At 45.5% G+C, this 24,756-nt stretch overlaps 1 protein-coding gene across 3 annotated transcripts in view; it reads left to right on the forward strand.

Annotated features, from left to right (window-relative positions):
* Positions 1-24,756, forward strand: part of SCAPER (S-phase cyclin A associated protein in the ER) — a 725,664-nt gene that overhangs the window by 588,266 nt on the left and 112,642 nt on the right. For all 3 annotated transcript variants that reach the window (XM_063926586.1, XM_063926587.1, XM_063926588.1), the window contains exons 25-26: positions 18,921-19,150; positions 20,354-20,509. In XM_063926586.1, coding sequence (XP_063782656.1) covers positions 18,921-19,150; positions 20,354-20,509 — 386 coding nt within the window. The remainder of the gene's footprint in view (positions 1-18,920; positions 19,151-20,353; positions 20,510-24,756) is intronic.

The following is a 24,756-nucleotide window of genomic DNA, read 5'->3' on the forward strand; positions in this document are numbered from 1 at the left end:
CTTTCTAGCACATAGGCTGCATGTCACTGCGCACACATGGAAGGGGGGGGCTAGTGTCCCCAGTTGGCCTAGCTGCCAGTCAGTGTAGCACGCCTCCTGTGCTGTGTGCTGGGTAACTGTTCTCCTATAGCTGCTTATTTTGTAGCTTCTAGAGAACTGTGTTTATATTGTTTTCAGAATAAAGTTCACGTTCTGCTAAACATGGCACCTGGGTTATTCTGTGATGTGATTTGGCTTGAGATATTCGCTAATTTCGCATTTGTTTCCCATCAACCTAAATAGACTGTAATACGCTCCCTGCATCTGGCATCTGTGCGCTGTGTGCCTTCAGTATCTTCCATCTGTAAGGCAATGCGTAGCGAAGTCGTATTTAGACATCATGGGGCCCTAAGCAAGATAACAGTATGGGGCCCCACTCCGTCAACTGCATACAATTTCATATACACACACACACACACCGCCCCCCATAGCGGCATACACAAATACTGCCCCCATAAGCCCCTCACTAGCGACGGGACCTGGCATTGGCAAGTGCATATACACTTGCCAATGTCGGGAGCAACTTTGGCAGCATGGCTGTCGTTAACTATGTCACCTGTCAGACCTGCATGTTGGTCCAACGGGCAATGCCATGTATTTCCCGCAGAAGTGCACATCGTACACGATATATAGTGCGTACACACTAGATTAGGGGTGGGCAACATGCGGCCCGCGGACCGATCCTGCCTGGCCCGCTGTGCCCCACCAGAGTGGAATGACAAGTGGCCCGACAGGCTGAGCCGCTTGTCATTGCACTGCTCTCAGATGCGGCGCCGCTGAGGAAATCCCGGTCACGTCACAGGGTCAGCTGACCGGGATTTCCTCTATCATGCGCTGGGCGGCACGGGGGGCGGCGCTGGGCGGGCACTGCAGTGGGGAGCACAAGCGGCGGCCAGTGGGGAGCACAAGCGGCGGCCAGTGGGGAGCACAAGCGGAGGCCAGTGGGGAGAAGAAACGTCGGCCAGTGGGAAGAAGAAGCAGCGGCCAGTGAGGAGAAGCGGCGGCAGCAGCAGCGCGGATCATCAGACAGCGGGGATCGTCTGCCACTGACAAACAGGTAAACCCCCTGTTCAGCCAGCCCCTGGATAAAGCTAAAGCTGCCATATAGGTTCAGGGGAGGGGAGTTAAAAACGGTTATATGGGTTTAGGGAGGAGGGGGGGGGGGTAGGTAGGGACTGCTATATAGGTTTAGGGGAGGGTGGGGAAAAGGGGGTAGGGACTGCCATATAGGTTCAGGAGAGAGGGGAGGATAAACTGCTATATGGGTCCAGGGGGGGGGGGGGGGGGTAGAGGTTGCAGCATTACACAGGGTGCAGCATTACACAGGGTGCATGGCCGGTTCTGGGGCTTTGCGCGCCCCAGGCGGCAATGGGGGGCGTTGCTTCGTACAGGGGGCATGGTCATTTACGCCCCCTGTACAGACTACTGTAGCGCTCTGAAATGTGCCTGCCGCTGGCCGCTGTGAAGCCCTTCGTGGAGAGGTCCTTTAATGTGCGGTGGGCGATGACGTCATCGCGCACCGCACAGTAAAGGACCTCTCCACGAAGGGAAACTCTAGTTTCCCTTCACAGCGACCAGCGGCAGCGGGGGGCACATTTCAGAGCGCTACAGTAGTCTGTACAGGGGGCGTAAATGACCATGCCCCCTGTACGAAGCCACGCCCCCATTGCCGATATTTTGTGTGCGGCCCTCGAATATTCGCTGGAAGTGTTAAGCGGCCCCCCAGCTGAAATAATTGCCCACCCCTGGCCTATGCTGTCAAATTGACTGAGGCACTAATTAAATCTCTTGTGTTCTACTATTGATATCCTTAAAACCTGGACTGTAATGGCAGATATTGGGAACCTTTGATCTCCAGAAGAGTTATATCATGTGATAGCTTACCCTGGTGATGCTAGCAGCTGGCATTTGTGGCAAATAAAGCTGTGAGACAGTAATGCTAACCATTACACCAAACTTCCACTTACTTTGAAGTTATGGTTTGTTTGTTTGTTTGTTTTTTTTGTTTGTTTGTTTGTTTGTTTTTGTATAAATTGTACATATGTGGGTTATAGGTAGGTGCAATTATATTTTTGATTGAAATGCCACTGGCCCTCAGTATTTTCAACACCTGAAGTGTAGCAAGCCGATTCAATCAAGAGTAATTCTCTTCATGTAATTGAAAATAAATTACCAAAGAATTTCTTGAGGAAATTGAAGGCCCTCATTCCGAGTTGTTCGCTCGGTATTTTTCATCGCATCGCAGTGAAAATCCGCTTAGTACGCATGCGCAATGTTCGCACTGCGACTGCGCCAAGTAACTTTACTATGATGAAAGTATTTTTACTCACGGCGTTTTCTTCGCTCCGGCGATCGTAATGTGATTGACAGGAAATGGGTGTTACTGGGCGGAAACACGGCGTTTCAGGGGCGTGTGGCTGAAAACGCTACCGTTTCCGGAAAAAACGCAGGAGTGGCCGGGGAAACGGTGGGAGTGCCTGGGCGAACGCTGGGTGTGTTTGTGACGTCAACCAGGAACGACAAGCACTGAAATGATCGCACAGGCAGAGTAAGTCTGAAGCTACTCTGAAACTGCTAAGTAGTTAGTAATCGCAATATTGCGAATACATCGGTCGCAATTTTAAGAAGCTAAGATTCACTCCCAGTAGGCGGCGGCTTAGCGTGTGTAACTCTGCTAAAATCGCCTTGCGACCGATCAACTCGGAATGAGGGCCGAAATTCCCATTTCCTGGTCATGATAGTTCAAGCCAGTGGTTTCCATACTTTTGTGAATCACGGCACCCTAGAGTATCAGAATTTTTAGCACGGCACCCCTAAGCCAATAGTTTCTTATTGAAAAATGTAGAAAGAAATATTCAATTATGTAAATTGTCTTTATAGGTCATCCTTAGGGTAACTTGCGTGGTGAGAGACAAGATTTGCTTCTGACTGTCAATATATTTTATGATTGGCAGCCATTAACACTGGTTTTGCTTTTTACATTGACCATGCAGAATTTGAATTGGTTCTGGACCACCAACCCGAGGCACCCCTGCAAGTGTCCCAAGGCACCCCAAGGAGCCACGGCACACAGTTTGGGAACCACTGGTTTAAGCAATAGATGATGTGTGGCATGTTTACTAGCTTTCATTTTTTTTAATATTTAATTAATCTGTGATTAGTAGTTAAATAGAACTTCTTACATTAGTTCAGTAAAGACTCCACATTACAGTATCATTAGTGCAGATATATCAGAACATTTGCAAGATGGTTTTGTGATGACATCCCTGTGTTTTACCAAAAATAATGCTTCTAGCCATGAAAACCCTTCAGAAAATGCTGAAAGGCCAAGGCATGCCTGTATGTGCCCTACACATCATGTTATAGCATGTTCACTCGTACAAACATGTGTTTCTGTAATGTGGGGTATCATAGACAATAGGTTAATTGTACAGGTTCCTACTTAACGTTGCTAACATTTTAATCACTTCATGAGAGACACTCACTCCTCTTTCTCATACAGCAACAAGAATAGGTGAAGTGAGTCATCCCTGTCATCTGTGTGTATGCTGCATATTTCAGTGGTTATTTAATATCAGATCAGTAGCTTGGTACATGCTTATATATTACAGTATAGCCTCCATAACTGATGCCTCTAAACTGTCTGCTGATAGTAACAAAATTCAATTTGCTTATATTTAGATTTGGGTCACATATGGCTGAATATAGCTGTTACCCTCTAAAAAAAATATTGATTGTATAGTGATGTTCGATAATTTTAGAACAGAAGATAAATGTAACTATGTTTCTTTTTTGTGTTTTTATCTTCCATTGAAAAACATGTGACCGAAAAGTGCTCTACCTCCAAGCCAAAAATCTGGAAATAGGGAAGATTAGGGCTATACATTACCGTAATACCTGTGTTTCAGGGTAAGACACCATATAACAGTGGTCCTCTGATCCATGCAGCCTTCTGGTACAGTGTAGAAGTATTAGCAACAGTGTTTAACCATTGGGATTATTATTTGATTTAGATCTGTTGCCTTGGAGATCATCTCCTATGCTCTTATTCTGTATATGTGCAGCATTTCATCATGGTCTCAATGGCGATATTCAGAATATAGACATGGGCAGAATGTTGACATTCAGCATGTCTCCATTCACAACATGGACATTGCCAGAATGTCAATATTGTGAATGTCAGCAGCCGATTTTAGGGTGAGGCTGCACTGAGGGTTAATGTTGGCCAATGAATAATGTTCCATGTTGCCTTTTTGGAATTGTGGACATGTATGTTACTCTACATTTGAACCTTTAAATAAACTATATTTAAAAATGTCACATTAAACTAAACTCCAAAAGACTCACTTAACTCTCGTCATCTCAGGGAACAGCGTCTGCTGTAGTTCTTTGTTAATCAGACAGACACCAGAGAGACCATTTATCCCCTACAGTTTCAGCCGACCCGTTTATCATTTCGTTCACAGTGCTTGAGGAGAAATCAATTTTTACTACAGCAGTTAATATGAAGTGTTATAGAGGGCTGATTTTTAAGGTATGCTTGAATTGCATCTGAGCAACTTATTGTATTCACTTTCCATTATTTGAATATCTGGGATGCCGTCTTCCATTGTAACATAAGTGGGGATAGTACATCCTGTGCCCAGGTTCAGATTTTTGTTAGGTTCATGGTGTGCTGATCTTGGGTGCTATGCATGAATCAGTATAAAGTGTGGAAAAGTGAGCCAGTGGAGATGTTGCACATGGCAACCAATCAGATGCTACAAATAATTTTATGGACTGCACTTAAGAAATGTTATCTCAACACTGATTGTTTGCCATGGGCAACTTCTCTAGTGGCTCATTTCTCCACTCTTTTCACTGTTTCATGAATAGACCCCCTTGTATGAGAGGTGGAAGGATAGGACAGAAGGATGTAGGAGGGGGGGAAAGACAGCAAGTGGTAATCCAGAGACTGAGAGTTATATATGGTCTGATTCAGAGCTGGACACTGTGTCGGTGCCCCACATGTGTAAGTTGTGCATGTGTCCCATTTGTTAGCGCTAAGAGATGCTGTACAGAAATGGACGCAGAGTCAGTAGATTGTAGTGGGCGTTCCTGGAAGGGAACAAGGGGTCAGCTAAGCTGGCATGGGCACAAAGCTGATAGTGGCTATGTGAAAATAAGCACAGTCGCTCACACAGGATGCCATACTCCAACAGAGAAACTGCACCTGCCATGGGGCTGGAGCAAGTTTCAATGGTGCAACTGAGGGTTCATCTAAAGACGATTCATGATGGAAAAGCACCGTCTCAAGGCACAGCAGATGGGCATCTCAGGTTAGAAGAAATCAATTGTGGCATTAGCATAAGACATGGCTGTGGTAAAAAGATGCGGACTACTTAGTATCAGGGCTGTAGTTTATAGAGCAGGATCTCCCTCCCAAGAGTAGTAATGCTAGACTCCTGATGCATCAAGACTGCAGTGTTAAATGCATCTGCATAAGAAGTAAGTTGATCTGTTAAACTTGTTTAATTTTGTTTCTGATTATTAGCGGGATGTAATGACGGGCGGGGCGGCCGAGCAGAATGCTGGCAAAACGCAGACTTTTTTTAAAGGGGCAATCGTTTACAAGGCAAAACCATGCCTTTGAAGTGATTGCCCCTTTAAAAAAAGTCGGCATCCTACACGGCCGCCGAACTCGGCCATCATTACATCCGGCCCCTTAACTAGGTTTACTTACCTGTTACAATTTGAAAACACAAATATGTGTGTGTGTGTGTGTGTGTGTGTGTGTGTGTGTGTGTGTGTGTGTATATATATATATATATATATATATATATATATATACACACACACACACACTGTATTCATCTTTTAGAATCAACTGGTCCTGGTGCCTGACTCAAACTATTGCATAGCACTCCAAGGAACAAACGGCACTCAAAGGACACAATGCAATTGTATAATAATGGTTTTTCTCTGACTGGGTCCACAGGATTATCCACAGGATAACATTGGGATATTGTCGAGCGACAGCGAAAATGGCACCAACACGGTCACGAGCTTTCTGGCCTCCCAGGATTCATTGGGGCCTCCACTATATAGTCCCGCCCACTGACTCAGTCAGATCAGTTTTTTGCTTGGTGCGGCAGGAAGCCGCATGGTCACAGGGCTGCTGTGAAAGCAGCCTCAAGTTTTCATTACTTTATTTTTATAGACTTACTGTTTTGGTTTGAGCGAATTCTCTTAACAGCGTCTTAAACGTGTATTAGAAAGAGTCGCTCCAACAACTCCCCACCGGGTCGCAACAACGCTTACCTTCGCGGTACAGTGCTGTCTCGACGGGCGTCTGTGTCGGATGTTCTAGCAGGTCCAGCAGACGTTACCAGGCTGTGGCCGGAGCATGGGGAGACAGTGAGTATATGGACTTCCTCTTACTAGAGGGGTCAGGACACAGCTACGCTGATTTGGTGGAGACTACAAACAGCGTGTTGATGCGCCGAACATCTCGAGTGTGACAGCGCTACGCTCCGGGGATCATAGGCGCCAGGACTAGGTGAGGCCGCGATCCTGGGAGTTTAAGTCAACAGGGGGTTTCAGACGCTCTCCTGGCCGTCCCTCCTCCGAGTTCATGGCCAGTTCCCGCGGGTCTCTCGTTTCATGAACTGAATGACCTCACTTCCGGCTCAGACGCTACCACGAGGGTACTCGGTCGCAGCTTAGACGCTGCGGTTGTGTACACTGGATATAAACCCGCCCAGACCGAGTCGCAGGCCTTTAGTTGTCTGCATGCACGTGGAGTCGCTCAGCGTCCGTGTCCGTTGGTGAGCGTCCGTGTCCGTTATCAGTTACCAAGAGCGGCAGTGTACACCAGTAGCGTCTGAATCCACTCAGCGTCTTTCGAGCGTCTTTGCTTGGATATGGAAGTGTGGTGAGTCTCCCTGTATCCCGCTCCCTGGAGGCAGGGTATACAGTACTAAAAATTCCTTCTACTTCTTAGTGTGCACTGTTAATTTTTAGTACCTATTGCATATGAGACCTGTATATTACTGTGTTTTCTGCATGTTATGTTGAAAAAGAACCAGTTAAACAGAAGTACAATTTTCCTACTTATGTATAAGTTATTATGGAGGTTGTATTCTCATATGACAATGTCTAAAGCTTTAACATGTGACTGACTGCTAGTATGTGTGCTGACTTTTCTGTGTAATGTCAGTCCTGTTCTGACCCTCAAATCAGGTGCACTGTGGTCAGATTGATTTCACCTCTATATACTGATTATAGGGTGTGGTTCAGTCACAAAATTGTGTAGTCAATATCAGAAAAAATGTCTGTGAGCGTCAAAAGTGATGAGGAGAATTTGTCAAGCACTCCTACAGCCCTAACACGCTTATCTTGTAAGTCAGGGGTAATTGATATGATTCAATTGGTCACTTATGAGGGTTTGTGTGCAAACTGTTTCGCTTTTCAGCGAAGTAAAAAACAGGAGTTAGTTCAACCTCCAGTAGAGCCACCATGGAATATGTTCGCAAAGACTCTGTCTTCAATAGCGGACAGGTTAGCTCCAGTAGCACCACCTCAAGGGTTAGGTTACACTATGAACCCATACATGCAGCTCCCTTCCTATGGTTTGGTTCCAGTAGCCTCTACAAGCAACCAAGGGGTAGGTAAGACTAAGACAGATACGTCTGTATGGCAGACTACACAAGAGGATACATCGGATGATGATGCGGAAACAATAGATTCAACTCCGTATGATGATCAGTCGCAGAGCTTTAGTTCAGATGATGTAGCTGAACTCATTAATGCAGTAAAGGCTGTGCTTTCTCTGGAAGAACCAGCCAAGACAGCGTTAAAAGCAAAAGCACCTGTATTCAAACGAACAAAGTCAGTGAAAGCTGAATTTCCAGCGTCAGAGGAGTTGACGGAAATGATGGATGAGTCTTGGGCAGCGCCCGGTAAAAAGTATAAGATTCCTAGGAGATGGGATTCTTATTATCCATTTCCTGCTGGAGATTGTTCGAAGAGAGAAGTTCCTCCAAAAGTAGATGCACATGTTCTGCGACTCGTGCACAAATCTGCTTTGCCACTGTCATCTACCTCTTTGAATGATGTCACAGACAGGAGGGTAGAGAGCCTATTGAAAAATATTTTTTCTCTTGTGGGTGCAGTGGTAAGACCTGTTATGGCTTCGGCCTGGGTAGCAAAGGCAATGGGCGAATGGATAGAGGAACTAGAGAATGACATCCCCTCTCCTACTAGGGAGCAAGAGGATCGTCTTTGCCGTTTAAGACAATCTGCCCAGTATTTAGAAGAAGCAGCCATTGATGTAGGCACTGTTGCTTCTAAAGCTTCAGCCCTGGCAGTAGTCACTCGCAGAGCAGTCTGGCTACGGACCTGGAAGGCAGATGCGGAGTCCAAGAAGGAATTGGAAGCATTGCCTTTCGTGGGTAATATATTATTTGGAAAACCTTTATCGGATATCCTAGAGTCAGAGGCTGAATCGAAGAAGGTCAGATTTCCGGCTACCTACAACCCTAAGTCCAAGGGTTTAAAATTTCGCTCATTTCGCTGGCAAAGCAAAGCGAAAGGTAAAGAGGAGCCTAAACAACCCCAGTTTAAATCCAGGGGTAAGAAGCAGTGGGCTAGCAAAAAGCCAGCTTCCAAACCTGAACAAAAGCCCTCAGCCTGAAGAGACGGGCCTCCGCCTGGAGGATTCCAGGGTTGGGGGCCGACTCCTGCAATTTGCACACACATGGCAACAGTCAACAACAGATGCCTGGGTGCAGAAGGTAGTATCTCAGGGGTATGGGTTCCCATTCAGGAGGCAGCCTCCTCAAAGATTTTTTTGCACCAGCCCGTCTCGTATAGAGTCGAAGGCCAATGCCCTGCAAGAAGCAGTCCAAAAATTACTGCAGTCAGGTGTGATTGTCCCTGTACCTCCATCACAAAAGGGACAGGGGTATTACTCCAATCTGTTTCTAATCCAGAAACCAAATGGGTCATATCGACCAATTCTAAATCTGAAGATGTTGAACAATTACATATGGATCCCGAAGTTCCACATGGAGACGTTACGCTCCATAATGTTGGCTATGGAACCGGGAGACTATATGGTATCTCTGGATGTGCGGGATGCTTACCTACATGTGCCTATAGCACTATCACATCAGTGTTACCTCAGGTTTGCCATCCTCAAGGAACACTTCCAGTTCCAAGCTCTGCCCTTCGGGCTAGCTACAGCACCCAGGGTGTTTACCAAGATCATGGTGGTTATGGCAGCTTGTCTGCGCAAACAAGGGATAAGGATATTCCCATACCTAGACGACCTATTAATCTTAGCACAGTCGCAAGATTTACTGTTGAGCCATCTCCAACAGACGATAGTTTGTTTACAGAGACACGGGTGGCTCATAAATTGGGAGAAGTCGTCCCTGAATCCATCACAGCGGATGGTTCATTTGGGAGCCATATTGGATTCAGACCTACAGAGAGTTCTCTTACCAGAGAAGAAAATAGTCAAGGTGCAGGTCATGGCTCAGGAAGCGTTGCAAGCCCAGACAATGTCAGTCCATGCAGCAATGCGACTGTTGGGTCTGATGGTATCAACGTTCGACATGGTGGAATATGCGCAATTCCACTCCAGACCATTGCAGCATCTCATTTTGACAAAATGGAACGGAAATCATCAAACAATAAAGAAGCAGATGATAAAGATTCCAGTAAATGTAAAAAGGTCTCTAGCATGGTGGCTACAGACAGACCATTTAAACAAGGGGAGACCCTTTTGGATAAAAGAGTGGCAAGTCCTGACGACAGATGCCAGCCTGCAAGGTTGGGGGGCGGTACTCGGAAGCCTATGGTTCCAGGGAAAATGGACCGCAAGGGAAAGTCGCCTGCTGATAAATCTGTTAGAAATAAGAGCCATTTACTTGGCCCTAGTTCAGGCAAAGGACAATCTACAAGGAAGACCAGTCCAGATCCGCTCAGACAATGCGACGGCAGTAGCATACCTAAATCATCAAGGAGGGACTCACAGCAAGAGTCTGATGGAGGAAGTAACTCCCATTCTAAAGTGGGCAGAACTCCATCTCTCAGCATTGTCAGCAGTATTTGTCCCGGGTGTACTAAATTGGGAAGCGGATTTTCTCAGTCGGCACACCATTCAGGAAACCGAATGGGCACTACACCCAGAAGTGTTTCAGACACTGGTGAACAGATGGGGTCTACCGGAGATAGACCTTATGGCGTCTCGTCTAAACAACAAAGTTCCGAGGTACGGTTCAAGAACAAGGGACCCAGGAGCAGTCCTGGTAGAGGCACTGTCAGTAGAATGGAGGTTTCAGCTGGCATATCTGTTCCCTCCAATATCTCTGTTACCCAGAGTAGTGAGAAAGATAAAACAGGCAAAAGGAGCAATCATTCTAATAGCTCCAGCTTGGCCAAGAAGGCGTTGGTACACAGATCTGTGGAGAATGTCCGTGGAAGCACCGATACTGCTCCCTCAACGTCCAGATCTGTTAATGCAGGGTCCTTGTTGTCATCTGGATCGCCTGTCTTTGACGGCGTGGCTGTTGAAACCTCTATCTTAGAGGCTAAAGGATTTTCAAAGCAAGTAATCCAAACCATGCTTAGAGCAAGAAAGCCTTCTTCGGCCCGTGTATATCATAGAATATGGCAAGCCTATATTCATTGGTGTTCTGGAAAAAAATTACAATCCAAGAGCCTTTAAAGTAGCTAGAATTTTGGATTTTCTGCAGGCAGGATTGGATAAGGGGTTGAAGGTTGCTTCCTTGAGGGTGCAAGTCTCAGCGTTGACTGTATGGTTTCAGCAGAAGATTGCTGACCTACAGGATGTACGTACGTTTTTCCAAGGAGTAGTACATATTCAACCTCCATTTGTTCCTCCTGCAGCTCCCTGGGATTTGAATTTAGTTCTTAAATTTCTCCAGGGTCCTTTGTTTGAACCACTTGAGAGAGCGGATCTTAAGTGGTTAACGATTAAAGTTCTTTTTTTTACTGGCAATGGCGTCAGCCAGAAGAGTGTCAGATTTAGGAGCATTATCATGTTTAGTCTCCTTTCCTAAGTTTTTTTCCAGACAGAGCAGTTCTCAGAACGAGATCTAGTTATCTTCCAAAGGTGGTGTCAAAGTTTCACCTGAATGAAGAGATTGTAGTCCCAGCTTTTCAGGTATCGGGACTATCTGCGGGAGAAGCGTCACTGGACGTGGTCCGGTCTTTAAAAACCTATATAGATCGTACTAGTGCCATCAGGAAAACAGATTCCCTCTTCATCCTCTACGGATTCCATAGGAGAGGTTGGCCTGCTAGTAAACAGACGCTGGCGAGATGGCTCCGAGTGGTAATATCTGAAGCTTATTCTCATGCAGATCTCCCTATTCCGGCTAATGTCTCTGCACACTCTACACGTAAGGTAGGTCCTTCTTGGGCAGCACAACAGGGTGCATCAGCAGAACAGATATGTAAGGCAGCCACATGGTCTTCCATAAACACATTCATCAGACATTATGCCTTGGATACTTTTGCCTCTCATGACGCAGACTTCGGGCAAAAGGTCCTCCTGTGCAATCAGGAGCGTCCCCACCACTAAAATGGCTTTGGGAATCCCAATGTTATCCTGTGGATAATCCTGTGGACCCAGCCAGAGAAATAAACGTTATGGTAAGAACTTACCGTTGATAACGTGATTTCTCTTATGTCCACAGGTATCCACAGGGATCCCACCCGGACGCATCTGATTTGAGGATCTAGACAAACACTAAAAACCTCTTCCTTCTTGTATGGAAGGGTGTGCATGTGTGTTCTTATCGCCTGTACAGGTCTCTACCTAATGTTCCTGCCTATAATCGCTGTGGAAAGAACTGATCTGACTGAGTCAGTGGGCGGGACTATATAGTGGAGGCCCCAATGCATCCTGGGAGGCCAGAAAGCTCGTGACCGTGTTGGTGCCATTTTCGCTGTCGCTCGACAATATCCCAATGTTATCCTGTGGATACCTGTGGACATAAGAGAAATCACGTTATCAACGGTAAGTTCTTACCATAACGTTTATATTCGAATGGTCTACGTTTCAGGGCCTAAGCTCCTTCTTCAGGACACACCAACAGCATAACTGTTGGTGTGTCCTGAAGAAGGGGCTTAGGCCCTGAAACGTAGGCCATTCAAATACGCTGTTATTATGCAATTACATTGTGTCCTTTGAGTGGTATATATATTACACACAAACGTGCGGGATGTGGGCTGCACTCAAAGCACTTAGTCCAATAGTGACACACACAATGTCACAGCAGTGTATCGTTCACTGTTTCGGATTAGAATAAACCAAAACGTTGAACAATACACTTCTTTGACAGTGTGTTTGTCACTGATGGAATACATCCTTTGAGTGCCGCCCACATCCCGCACATGTACCTACAGTTTGAGTGAGAAGCTGATTGCTTGTATTGGGTGTCTTTTTGCAAGAGGGTTTCTTTTTTGAGGGAAGATAGGGGATAATTAGCCTTTATCACTTCAAATAATCACATACCTAAAGGATAAGAACTGTTTAATACCATTGGACATTTTGAAATAAGGGGGTTTGCACCATTGGACTGTTTCTACATTGAAGCGCTCCTAGGTATTTTGTTATAAGACCGTGGATTTGGGTCTTTGGCCAACAGACAACCATCACAAAGGAAGGAGCAGGATTGTTTAAAATTGTTGAAATTGTGTGTATTACAAACAAATATGTATTTTATAACTAGCACATACATAGGGTTTTCTCTAACGTCCTAGTGGATGCTGGGGACTCCGTAAGGACCATGGGGAATAGACGGGCTCCGCAGGAGACTGGGCACTCTAAAGAAAGATTAGGTACTATCTGGTGTGCACTGGCTCCTCCCTCTATGCCCCTCCTCCAGACCTCAGTTAGAATCTGTGCCCGGCCAGAGCTGGGTGCTCCTAGTGGGCTCTCCTGAGCCTGCTAGTAAAAGAAAGTATTTGTTAGGTTTTTTATTTTCAGTGAGCTTCTGCTGGCAACAGACTCACTGCTACGATGGACTGAGGGGAGAGAAGCAAACCTACCTGTTTACAGCTAGGTTGCGCTTCTTAGGCTACTGGACACCATTAGCTCCAGAGGGTTCGAACACAGGCATCTGTCCTCGATCGTCCGTTCCCGGAGCCGCGCCACCGTCCCCCTCGCAGAGCCAGAAGAACAGAAGCTTGAAAACGGCGGCTGACGACTCCTGTCTTCATTTAAGGTAGCGCACAGCACCGCAGCTGTGCGCCATTGCTCCCAGCACACTTTCACACTCCGGTCACTGTAGGGTGCAGGGCGCTGGGGGGGGGGGCACCCTGGGCAGCAATAGAAGTACCTTTTTGGCATAACATACATATATACAGTCAGGCACTGTATATATGTAAAAAAAAACGCCATTTTTTTCACACAGAAGCGGGACAGAAGCCCGCCGCTGAGGGGGCAGGGCCTTCTTCCTCAGCACACCAGCGCCATTTTATCTTCACAGCTCCGCTGGAAGGACGCTCCCCAGGCTCTCCCCTGCAGTATCCAGGTACAAGAAGGGTAAAAAAGAGAGGGGGGGCACATAAATTTAGGCGCAAAAGACATAAAATCGGCAGCTATTGGGTAATCGCTTATTATAGTGAATATCCCTGGGTTATATAGCGCTGTGGTGTGTGCTGGCATACTCTCTCTCTGTCTCCCCAAAGGCCTTTGTGGGGTCCTGTCCTCAGTCAGAGCATTCCCTGTGTGTGTGCTGTGTGTTGGTACGGCTGTGTCGACATTTTTGATGAGGAGGGTTACGTGGAGGAGGAGCAAGTGCGGCTAAATGTGGTGTCGCCGCCGTCGGGGCCGACACCTGATTGGATGGATATGTGGAAGGTCTTAAATGATAATGTAAGCTCCTTGCATAAAAGGTTTGATGACGCTGAAGCCTTGGGACAGCCGGGGTCTCAACCCGGGCCTGCCCAGGCGACTCAGAGGCCGTCAGGGTCTCATAAACGCCCACTATCTCAGATGGTTGAAGATGCCGACACGGAGTCCGACTCCAGTGTCGACGATGATGAGGCACAATTACAGCCTAAGATGACCAAGGCCATCCGCTACATGATTATTGCAATGAAAGATGTATTGCACATTTCAGAGGTTAACCCTGTCCCTGACAAGAGGGTGTATATGTTTGGGGAGAAAAAGCAGGCAGTGACTTTTCCCCCGTCACATGAATTAAATGAGTTATATGAAGAAGCGTGGAGTTCCCCTGATAAGAAAGTGGTGATTTCCAAAAAATTACTGCTGGCGTACCCTTTCCCGCCAACGGACAGGTTACGTTGGGAATCCTCCCCTAGGGTAGACAAGGCGCTGACACGCTTATCTAAGAAGGTGGCCCTGCCGTCTCAGGTAGATGCCCTGGACAGGGATACTGTCTTGCTAACCCTGGGCCATATAAAAGACGCCGTCTTATATATGCGGGATGCCCCGAGGGACATTTGCCTGCTGGGCTCTAGAATTAATGCAATGTCCATTTCTGCCAGGAGGGTCTTATGGACTCGGCAATGGACAGGGGATGCCGATTCTAAAAAACACATGGAGGTTTTGCCTTATAAGGGTGAGGAATTGTTTGGGGACGGCCTCTCGGACCTTGTGTCCACAGCGACAGCTGGAAAGTAGACTTTCTTGCCTCAGGTTTCCTCACAGCCTAAGAAAGCACCGTATTATCAAATGCAGTCCTTTCGTTCTCAGAGAAGCAAGAAGGTCAGAGGTGCATCCTTTCTTGCCAGAGGCAGGGGTAGAGGAAAGAAACTGCACCATGCAGCTAGTTCCCAGGAACAAAAGTCTCCCCGGCTTCCACTAAGTCCACCGCATGACGCTGGGGCTCCACAGGCGGAGCCAGGAGCGGTGGGGGCGCGTCTCTGAAAATTCAGCAACCAGTGGGTTCGCTCACAGGTGGATCCTTGGGCTATACAAATTGTATCTCAGGGATTCAAGCTGGAGTTCGAAGCGACTCCCCCTCACCGTTACCTAAAATCAGCCTTGCCAGCTTCCCCCACGGAAAGGGAGGTAGTCCTGGCGGCAATTCACAAGCTGTACCTCCAGCAAGTGATAATAATGGTCCCCCTCCTTCAACAGGGAAGGGGTTACTATTCCACACTGTTTGTGGTACCGAAACCGGACGGTTCGGTAAGACCCATTCTGAATTTAAAATCCTTGAACATTTATATGAAAAAATTCAAGTTCAAAATGGAATCGCTCAGAGCGGTCATTGCAAGCCTGGAAGAGGGGGATTTTTTGGTATCTCTGGACATCAAGGATGCTTACTTGCATGTCCCCATTTATCCATCTCACCAGGAGTACCTCAGGTTTGTGGTACAGGACTGTCATTACCAATTCCAGACGTTGCCGTTTGGTCTGTCCACGGCACCGAGAGTATTTACCAAGGTAATGGCCGAAATGATGGTACTCCTTCGGAAGCAAGGAGTTACGGTTATCCCGTACTTGGACGATCTCCTCATAAGGGCGAGGTCCAGGGAGCAGTTGTTGATCAGCGTAGCACACTCCCAGGAAGTGTTGCAACAGCACGGCTGGATTCTGCATATTCCAAAGTCGTAGCTGATTCCTACGATGCGTCTGCCCTTCCTGGGTATGATTTTGGACACAGAACAGAAGAAGGTGTTTCTCCCGGAGGAGAAGGCCCAGGAGTTAGTGACTCTGGTCAGGGACCTCCTAAAACCAAAACAGGTGTCGGTGCATCACTGCATGCGAGTCCAGGGAAAGATGGTGGCCTCATACGAAGCCATTCCCTTCGGCAGGTTCCATGCGAGGATCTTTCAGTGGGATCTGTTGGACAAGTGGTCCGGATCGCATCTTCAGATGCATCGGCTGATCACCCTGTCCCCGAGGGCCAGGGTGTCTCTTCTGTGGTGGCTGCAGAGTGCTCATCTTCTCGAGGGCCGCAGGTTCGGCATACAGGACTGGGCCCTGGTGACCACGGATGCAAGCCTCCGCGGATGGGGGGACAGTCACTCAGGGAAGAAACTTCCAAGGGCTGTGGTCAAGTCAGGAGACTTGTCTGCACATAAATATACTGGAACTAAGGGCCATATACAACGCCTTGAGTCAAGCGGAGCCCCTGCTTCGAGACCAACCAGTGCTGATTCAGTCAGACAGCATCACGGCGGTCGCCCATGTAAACCGCCGGGGCGGCACAAGAAGCAGGGTGGCGATGGCAGAAGCCACAAAGATTCTTCGTTGGGCGGAGATTCACGTACAAGCACTGTCAGCAGTGTTCATTCCGGGAGTGGACAACTGGGAAGCAGACTTCCTCAGCAGACACGACCTCCACCCGGGAGAGTGGGGACTTCATCAAGAAGTCTTCACACAGATTGCAAATCGATGGGAACTGCCACAGGTGGACATGATGGCGTCCCGCCTCAACAAAAAGCTAAAAAGATATTGCGCCAGGTCAAGGGACCCTCAGGCGATAGCTGTGGACGCGCTAGTGACACCCTGGGTGTTCCAGTCGGTATATGTGTTCCCTCCTCTTCCTCTCATACCCAAGGTAATGAGAATAGTAAGAAAAAGAGGAGTGAGAACAATACTCATTGTTCCGGATTGGCCAAGAAGGACTTGGTACCCAGAACTACAAGAGATGATCACAGAGGACCCATGGCCTCTGCCTCTCAGACAGGACTTGTTGCAACAGGGGCCCTGTCTGTTCCAAGACTAACCGCGGCTGCGTTTGACGGCATGGCGGTTGAACGCCGGATCCTAACGGAAAAGGGCATCCCGGATGAAGTGATTCCTACGCTGATAAAAGCTAGGAAGGATGTAACAGCTAAGCATTATCACCGTATATGGCGAAGATATGTTGCTTGGTGTGAGGCCAGGATGGCCCCTACAGAGGAATTCCAGCTGGGTCGATTTCTGCACTTCCTACAGTCAGGTGTGACTATGGGCCTGAAATTAGGGTCCATAAAGGTCCAGATTTCGGCCCTATCCATTTTCTTTCAAAAAGAACTGCCTTCACTGCCTGAGGTTCAGACGTTTGTAAAGGGAGTGCTGCATATTCAGCCCCCTTTTGTGCCACCAGTGGCACCTTGGGATCTTAACGTTGTGTTGGATTTCCTGAAATCCCACTGGTTTGAACCACTTAAGCCCGTGGAACTAAAGTACCTCACGTGGAAAATGGTCATGCTGTTGGCCTTAGCATCGGCGAGGCGTGTATCAGAATTGGCGGTTTTGTCATGTAAAAGCCCTTATTTGATCTTCCATATGTACAGGGCAGAATTGCGGACTCGTCCCCAATTTCTCCCAAAGGTGGTATCATCGTTTCATTTGAACCAACCTATTGTGGTCCCTGCGGCTACTCGGGACTTGGAGGACTCCAAGTTGCTGGACGTAGTCCGGGCTTTGAAAATATATGTTTCCAGAACGGCTGGAGTCAGGAAGACTGACTCGCTGTTTATTCTGTATGCACCCGATAAGCTGGGTGCTCCTGCTTCAAAGCAAACTATTGCTCGCTGGATCTGTAGCACGATTCAGCTGGCTCATTCTGCGGCTGGATTGCCGCATCCAAAATCAGTGAAAGCCCATTCCACAAGGAAGGTGGGCTCTTCTTGGGCGGCTGCCCGAGGGGTCTCAGCTTTACAGCTTTGCCGAGCGGCTACTTGGTCGGGTTCAAACACTTTTGCAAAGTTCTACAAGTTTGATACCCTGGCTGAGGAGGACCTTGTGTTTGCTCATTCGGTGCTGCAGAGTCATCCGTACTCTCCCGCCCGTTTGGGAGCTTTGGTATAATCCCCATGGTCCTTATGGAGTCCCCAGCATCCACTAGGACGTTATAGAAAATAAGAATTTACTCACCGGTAATTCTATTTCTCGTAGTCCGTAGTGGATGCTGGGCGCCCGTCCCAAGTGCGGACTTTCTGCAATACGTGTATATAGTTATTGCTTAATAAAGGGTTATTGTTATGAGCCATCCGTTGAGTGATGCTCAGTTGTTGTTCATACTGTTAACTGGGTAAGGTTATCACGAGTTGTACGGTGTGATTGGTGTGGCTGGTATGAGTCTTACCCTGGATTCCAAAATCCTTTCCTTGTAATGTCAGCTCTTCCGGGTACAGTTTCCCTAACTGAGGTCTGGAGGAGGGGCATAGAGGGAGGAGCCAGTGCACACCAGATAGTACCTAATCTTTCTTTAGAGTGCCCAGTCTCCTGCGGAGCCCGTCTATTCCCCATGGTCCTTACGGAGTGCCCAGCATCCACTACGGACTACCAGAAATAGAATTACCGTGAGTAAATTCTTATTTTTATTGTATTACTATATACAGTATATTGAAAGTATTCCTGTGTAAAAGACAAGGGGGTAAATTTGCTAAGGTGGGAGTTTTTTTTAGAACTGGTGATGTTGCTCAGAGCAACCAATCAGATTCTACTTAAAATTGATTTAGCTGCTTCTAGAAGATAATAGATAGAATCTGATTGGTTGCTATGGGCAACATCACCAGTTCTAAAAAAACTCCCACCTTAGTAAATTTACCCCAGCAAGTCTAATAGAATAATATTAAAAGTTCCTTGTGCTGGTTTTGTTAATTTTACATATCTATTATATTGTATTACGTATTATGTTTCATAGTATAGCATCTGACTTGGTGTCTAAAAGGTTTGAAAAATGTAAAAGTAAAACAAGATTTATTTAGCACTATCGTAACTGTATGTTATACCTGCTACTATGGTATAGTATATGCAATTTCATGTTATTACAGTACAAAATAAAAATGAAACAATTAATTGGATTCTTACAATTGATACAGATTTCTTTGTATAACTTAATGTTTGCCAAAGCATCACATACAGTAAAATATTATATTTCTATTGTACTTAATAGCTGTTTGTACCAGATGAAGAGAAGACCATTGTAGGAAGGAGCAATAACAAGCAGACGTTTGATGGTTTGACTACTGGACTCCTCCATCTCTGCTGTAAGATATTTTCTTGTCTAATTGCCAATCCTCTGGCTCAAAGTGAACAGACAGACACCAGCAAAATAAAAGCTGTAACCAAAGCTAAACTGTCCCCAACTGATGCTTTTATTGGCCGTATCCAAGACCTCATCAGGTATGTGCTTCTGCCTGAGAATCACAATGTTTTTATTGTTTCCTTTTACAAGTGGAGTAGAGATACTATTGGACATATTTATGTGTATTCATATTATCATTGATTTAAAAAAAAAAAAAAAATGATATTTTATTGCAAAACTGCATATCACAATTATCAATAAAAGTTAAACATCGTAATAAAATAGGTTTCAGAACACACCACGTTGTATAGTCATTTAGATCGACAGCAGCTTCAGCTTAGACAATTAAATCGCACAACATATGGTTCCAGGGGAAACTGGTCATTGGCCTAAGTGCAACACTGCATGTGCAGATTATATTCATGGCACGTTGTTATGTTGTGGTGTCCAAAGATCAGACTGCTGGAACAAAGCTTTGACCTACAGGTATACTAACCAATTGTTCCGACACTTACCCATCCATCCTATAATGCTATTATTTGCTAATCTTAGCATATGGGCCCTCATTCCGAGTTGATTGCACGTAGCAACTTTTTGCTGCTCATGCGATCAACTAGACGCCGCCTATGGGGGAGTGTATTTTAGCATAGCAGGGCTGCGATCTCTTGTGCGGCCCTGCTATGCTAAAAAAGTTTCCTGCAAAACAAGACCAGGGTAAGAGTTACTTACCCTGTGCGACAGATCCAGCGACGAAGGTCCCGGGATTGACGTCAGACATCCGCCCTCCAAACGCCTGGATCCGCCTGCGTTCGCCTCACCACGCCTTGAAAACGGCGAGTATCCGCCACGGAACGCCTCCCGCCTGTCTTTCTTTATGCAAACGCTGCTGCGATCACTTACTGCGCTGGCGGCGTTGCTGCCTGGCGACTACTGTCGCCACGCAGCCGCAGTCCCGACCCGTTCGCACCGCTGCAAAGAACCGCTGCGTGCGAACGGGTCGGAATGACCCCCTTGGAAAGAGATTCTAATATTACCATTCTCACAATCAATGTTACGGTAGGTAAGAAAATTTTTCTCCTTAAGTGGATCAATAAAATGGCTTGTGTGCAACTTTTACCATGTAGATGAGCGCCTGGGTGCACATATTTCTATACACCTATTTACCAGTGTACCATTTATATGTTTATTGGAGCTGCATATCTGCTTCTTTTTTTCTGTCCTTTCATTCTGCCCAGTGATGTGTTGATTACTGATGGCACACTATAAACTATCATCCTGATTCTGCGTTTTTTCTTCCGCAGTTACGCAGTTAATATTGGTCTAATTGACAAGCTGTCTGGCTGCTTTATATCCGTACAAGGTCCTCTGGATGACAGTCCCAAAATGTCAGATTTCCTGCAGGCAGCAACTGCTCTGTTACATGAGCTCTGCAGGCTATGCATTTCTGTAGCTCCAAGGTAAGGATCTTCTCCAACATTTCTCTATTACATGACTCTCGTTAGTAAATGACAACCTCTAAAGGGATTTTCCATGTTCTGGGTGTGGCACTTAGCCCACAGGATTCCTGAGAATTCCTGTTATATTGGTAACATGCTTTGTTAGATATCACATGTACATATGCATGTAGTTTTCATCACATCTCCACTGCCGTATGTGTTACTCATATGAAGATAGTCAAATTAATTGTGAACATTGTCTTTAATTAACATTCATTATCACTGATTAATCTAATTTTTTAATAAGTACCTTTTGCTTTTTCTCCACCATCTCCTAAAAATGACAGAAATAGTAAAAAATGAAACTATTTTATTTTCTTGTTTTTATGCAATATTGTATTTGCCGAAAACCCATGCTTATAGGTGGCTATACCACAGGATAATGGGACTATCAGACCTGGCATGTCTCAGGCACCAGAGCGTTGTATTTTATGGCACTGGGGTATTGTAGGGGAACTATAGACTGATATGAGATGCGCACTTGTATAATATGTGTGGGCATTGGATGCTGGCATAATGTAGTGGCAAAGGCACTGGAGGCTAGAATAATGTGCTTAGACTAGAGGTTCTCAAATGCAGTTCTCAGGGCCCACCAATGGTCCAGGTCTTAGGTATATCCAAGACTCAGCACAGATAGTTAAATCAAATTAAATTGAATAAGTCAATTCAGTAAGTCAATAAGTCACCTGTGGCCAAGCATGGATATACAGTTGTGCTCATAAGTTTACATACCCTAGCTGAATTTGTGATTTTCTGCCCATTTGTCAGAGAATATGAATGATAACTCACAAACTTTTCTTTCACTCATGGTTAGTGGTTGGGTGAAGCCATTTATTGTCAAACAACTGTGTTTACTCTTTTTAAATCATAATGACAACAGAAACTACCCAAATGACCCTGATCAAAAGTTTACATACCCCAGTTCTTAATACCGTGTATTGCCCCCTTTAACATCAATGACAGCTTGAAGTCTTTTGTGGTAGTTGTGGATGAGGCTCTTTATTTTCTCAGATGGTAAAGCTGCCCATTCTTCTTGGCAAAAAGCCTCCAGTTCCTGTAAATTCTTGGGCTGTCTTGCATGAACTGCACGTTTGAGATCTCCCCAGAGTGGCTCAATGATATTGAGGTCAGGAAACTGAGATGGCCACTCCAGAACCTTCACTTTATTCTGCTGTAGCCAATGACAGGTCGACTTGACCTTGTGTTTTGGATCATTGTCATGTTGGAACGTCCAAGTACGTCCCATGCGCAGCTTCCGGGCTGATGAGTGCAAATTTTACTCCAGTATTTTCTGATAACATGCTGCATTCATCTTCCCATCAGTTATGACCAAGTTTCCAGTGCTTTTGTAGCTCACACATCCCCAAAACATTAGCGATCCACCTCTGTGTTTCACAGTAGGAATGGTGTACCTTTCATCATAGGCCTTGTTGACTCCTCTCCAAATGTAACGTTTATGGTTGTGACCAAAAATGTTCAATTTTGGTCTCATCACTCCAAATGACTTTGTTCCAGAAGTTTTGAGGCTTGTCTCTGTGCTGTTTGGAGTTTTGTAAGCGGGATGCTTTGTGGCATTTGCGTAGTAATGGCCTTCTTCTGGAGACTCGACCATGCAGCCCATTTTTCTTCAAATGCCTCCTTATTGTGCATCTTGAAACAACCACACCACTTTTTTTCAGAGAGTCCTGTATTTCAGCTGAAGTTATTTGTGGATTTTTCTTTGCATCCCGAACAATTTTCCTGGCAGTTGTGGCTGAAATTTTTGTTGGTCTTCCTAATTAGAGTTTGAACACTGCTGATTGGCATTCTCAATTGCTTGGATATCTTTTTATATCCCTTTCCTGTTTTATACAGTTCAATTACCTTTTTCTGCAGATCCTTTGACAATTCTTTTGCTTTCCCCATAACTCAGAATCCAGACACGTCAGTGCAGCACTGGATAAAAGATGCAAGGGACTTTCAGGAGTCCAGAAACTCACTGACCTTTTATACACACACACTGATTACAAGCAAACAGATCACAGGTGAGGATGGTTACCTTTAGTAGCCATTCAAACCCGTTTGTGTCAACTTGTGTGCATGTTATCAGGCCAAAATCTCCAGGGTATGTAAACTTTTGATCAGGGTCATTTGGGTAGTTTCTGTTGTCATTATGATTTAAAAAGAGTAAACACAGTTGTTTGACAATAAATGGTTTCACCGAACCACTAACCATGAGTGAAAGAAAAGTTTGTGAGTTATCATTCATATTCTCTGACAAATGGCCAGAAAATCACAAATTCTGCTTATGTAAACTTATGAGCACAACTGTACTTAAAACCTGGACTGTTGTGCTGCCTAGATGACTGCATTTGAGAACCTCTGGTGCATGCACTGGTAAAATGTCTGAGACACTGGAGAGTGAACAAAAATCAGCAGAAATTCAGCATATGGCCTCATTTACTGGCACTTTGAGATGTCTCACAGCTAAATAATTGAATTGTCACGGTTGTCCCATGTGTGACCAACTTATGTATCTACTTTACAAAGTCACTACTGTAGATTTTATAGAGTGATATATGTGTGGAGTTTGTATCTTCTCCCTGTGTTTGCATAGATCTTTTCCGAAATCTTTGTTTTCCACCCACAGTCCAAAAACATACTGTTCACTTGCTTCTGATGAATGAATAATAATGCTAGTAGTATGTATGTCCATGCGGTTGGGAATATGGAGTGTAAATGACTGAAATATTCTCTATAGAGTGCTGCAGAATATGGAACATTAGTGTGGAGCCTTTAATCACTCCGTACCCTCCCACATCTCTGAGCTCATCCCAGTCCACAGTCCCTCTTGCCCTCTTCATTCTACCTCTGATTGTCACCTTGTCGCCTCACTGATTACCTCTTCCCACTTCTGCATCCAAAACTTCTGTGCTGCTCCCCATCTCTGGAAGTCACTCCCCTGTCCCATCAGAACATCTGTCATATTATATTGCTGTATAATAATTTCATAGTTCGTGAGAGGAAGGTCTATATTTTTGCCTCTGTAATGTCTGTTAGATCCCCTATAATATTTTATTTTGTATTGTATGTTTATTCTATGGTTATTCTCTTAGCACTTTACTATGGACACTTAGTGGGTCTATACAAAAAGAAAGATAATGGGGGTCATTCCGAGTTGTTCGCTCGCAAGCTGCTTTTAGCAGCTTTGCACACGCTAAGCCGCCGCCTACTGGGAGTGAATCTTAGCTTATCAAAATTGCGAACGAAAGATTAGCAAAATTGCGAATAGACACTTCTTAGCAGTTTCTGAGTAGCTCCACACTTACTCGGCCTGTTTCCGCCCAGAAACACCCACTTCCTGTCAATCACATTACGATCACCAGAACGAAGAAAAAACCTTGTAATGCCGTGAGTAAAATACCTAACTGCATAGCAAATTTACTTGGCGCAGTCGCACTGCGGACATTGCGCATGCGCATTAGCGACTAATCGCTCCGTTGCGAGAAAAAAATAACGAGCGAACAACTCGGAATGACCCCCCATAATAGACATCCGGGGGTTTATTTACTAAGTGGCTGTAAGCTTGCTAGCAGGGCCCTCCTACGTCTATGTCTGTCTGTTTTTGTCCTGTTTGTTTTATTACTGTTGTTCTAATTGTAAAGCGCTATATAAGAAACTAAATAAATAAATAAATAAGTGGTGGCTTTTCAAAGCCACTGATTATCAGCATTTATTACCATGGAATTTAAAACAGTAATACTGTAATATGGAAAACCGGGGATATTTTGCACCTATTTGTATTGCTGTTTTAAGTTCTGTGTGCAAAAATGCTGATAAGCCGCCATTTAGTTATTATAACATACAGTTATTGTTGGCTACTCAGATTCTGAATAGACATAATCAGAAGACTGCCACCTGTTGGTGATGATGAGCCACATACACACATCTATCAGAACCTGTGGTACCTTTGTTTTACTCAGTGTGCATGTGTGATTGTATAACTGACAAGATATTAACTAGTGCCACTTGTATGGAACTGAACTATTTGATTTTAGCCTTTATTGTTTACACCACAAATCCAAAAATTGGTCCTGATTGGATTCTCACTAGTAACAGATACCCTTTCTCTCGGTATCTTGTTTTTGGGATTGCTGAATAGACCCTTTCATTTTCCAATACTAACGTTCAAAAGTTTACATGATTGAAACTGACATCCAAAACCAACA

Source organism: Pseudophryne corroboree, chromosome 6 (genome assembly GCF_028390025.1).
Source record: "Pseudophryne corroboree isolate aPseCor3 chromosome 6, aPseCor3.hap2, whole genome shotgun sequence".
NCBI lineage: Eukaryota > Metazoa > Chordata > Amphibia > Anura > Myobatrachidae > Pseudophryne > Pseudophryne corroboree.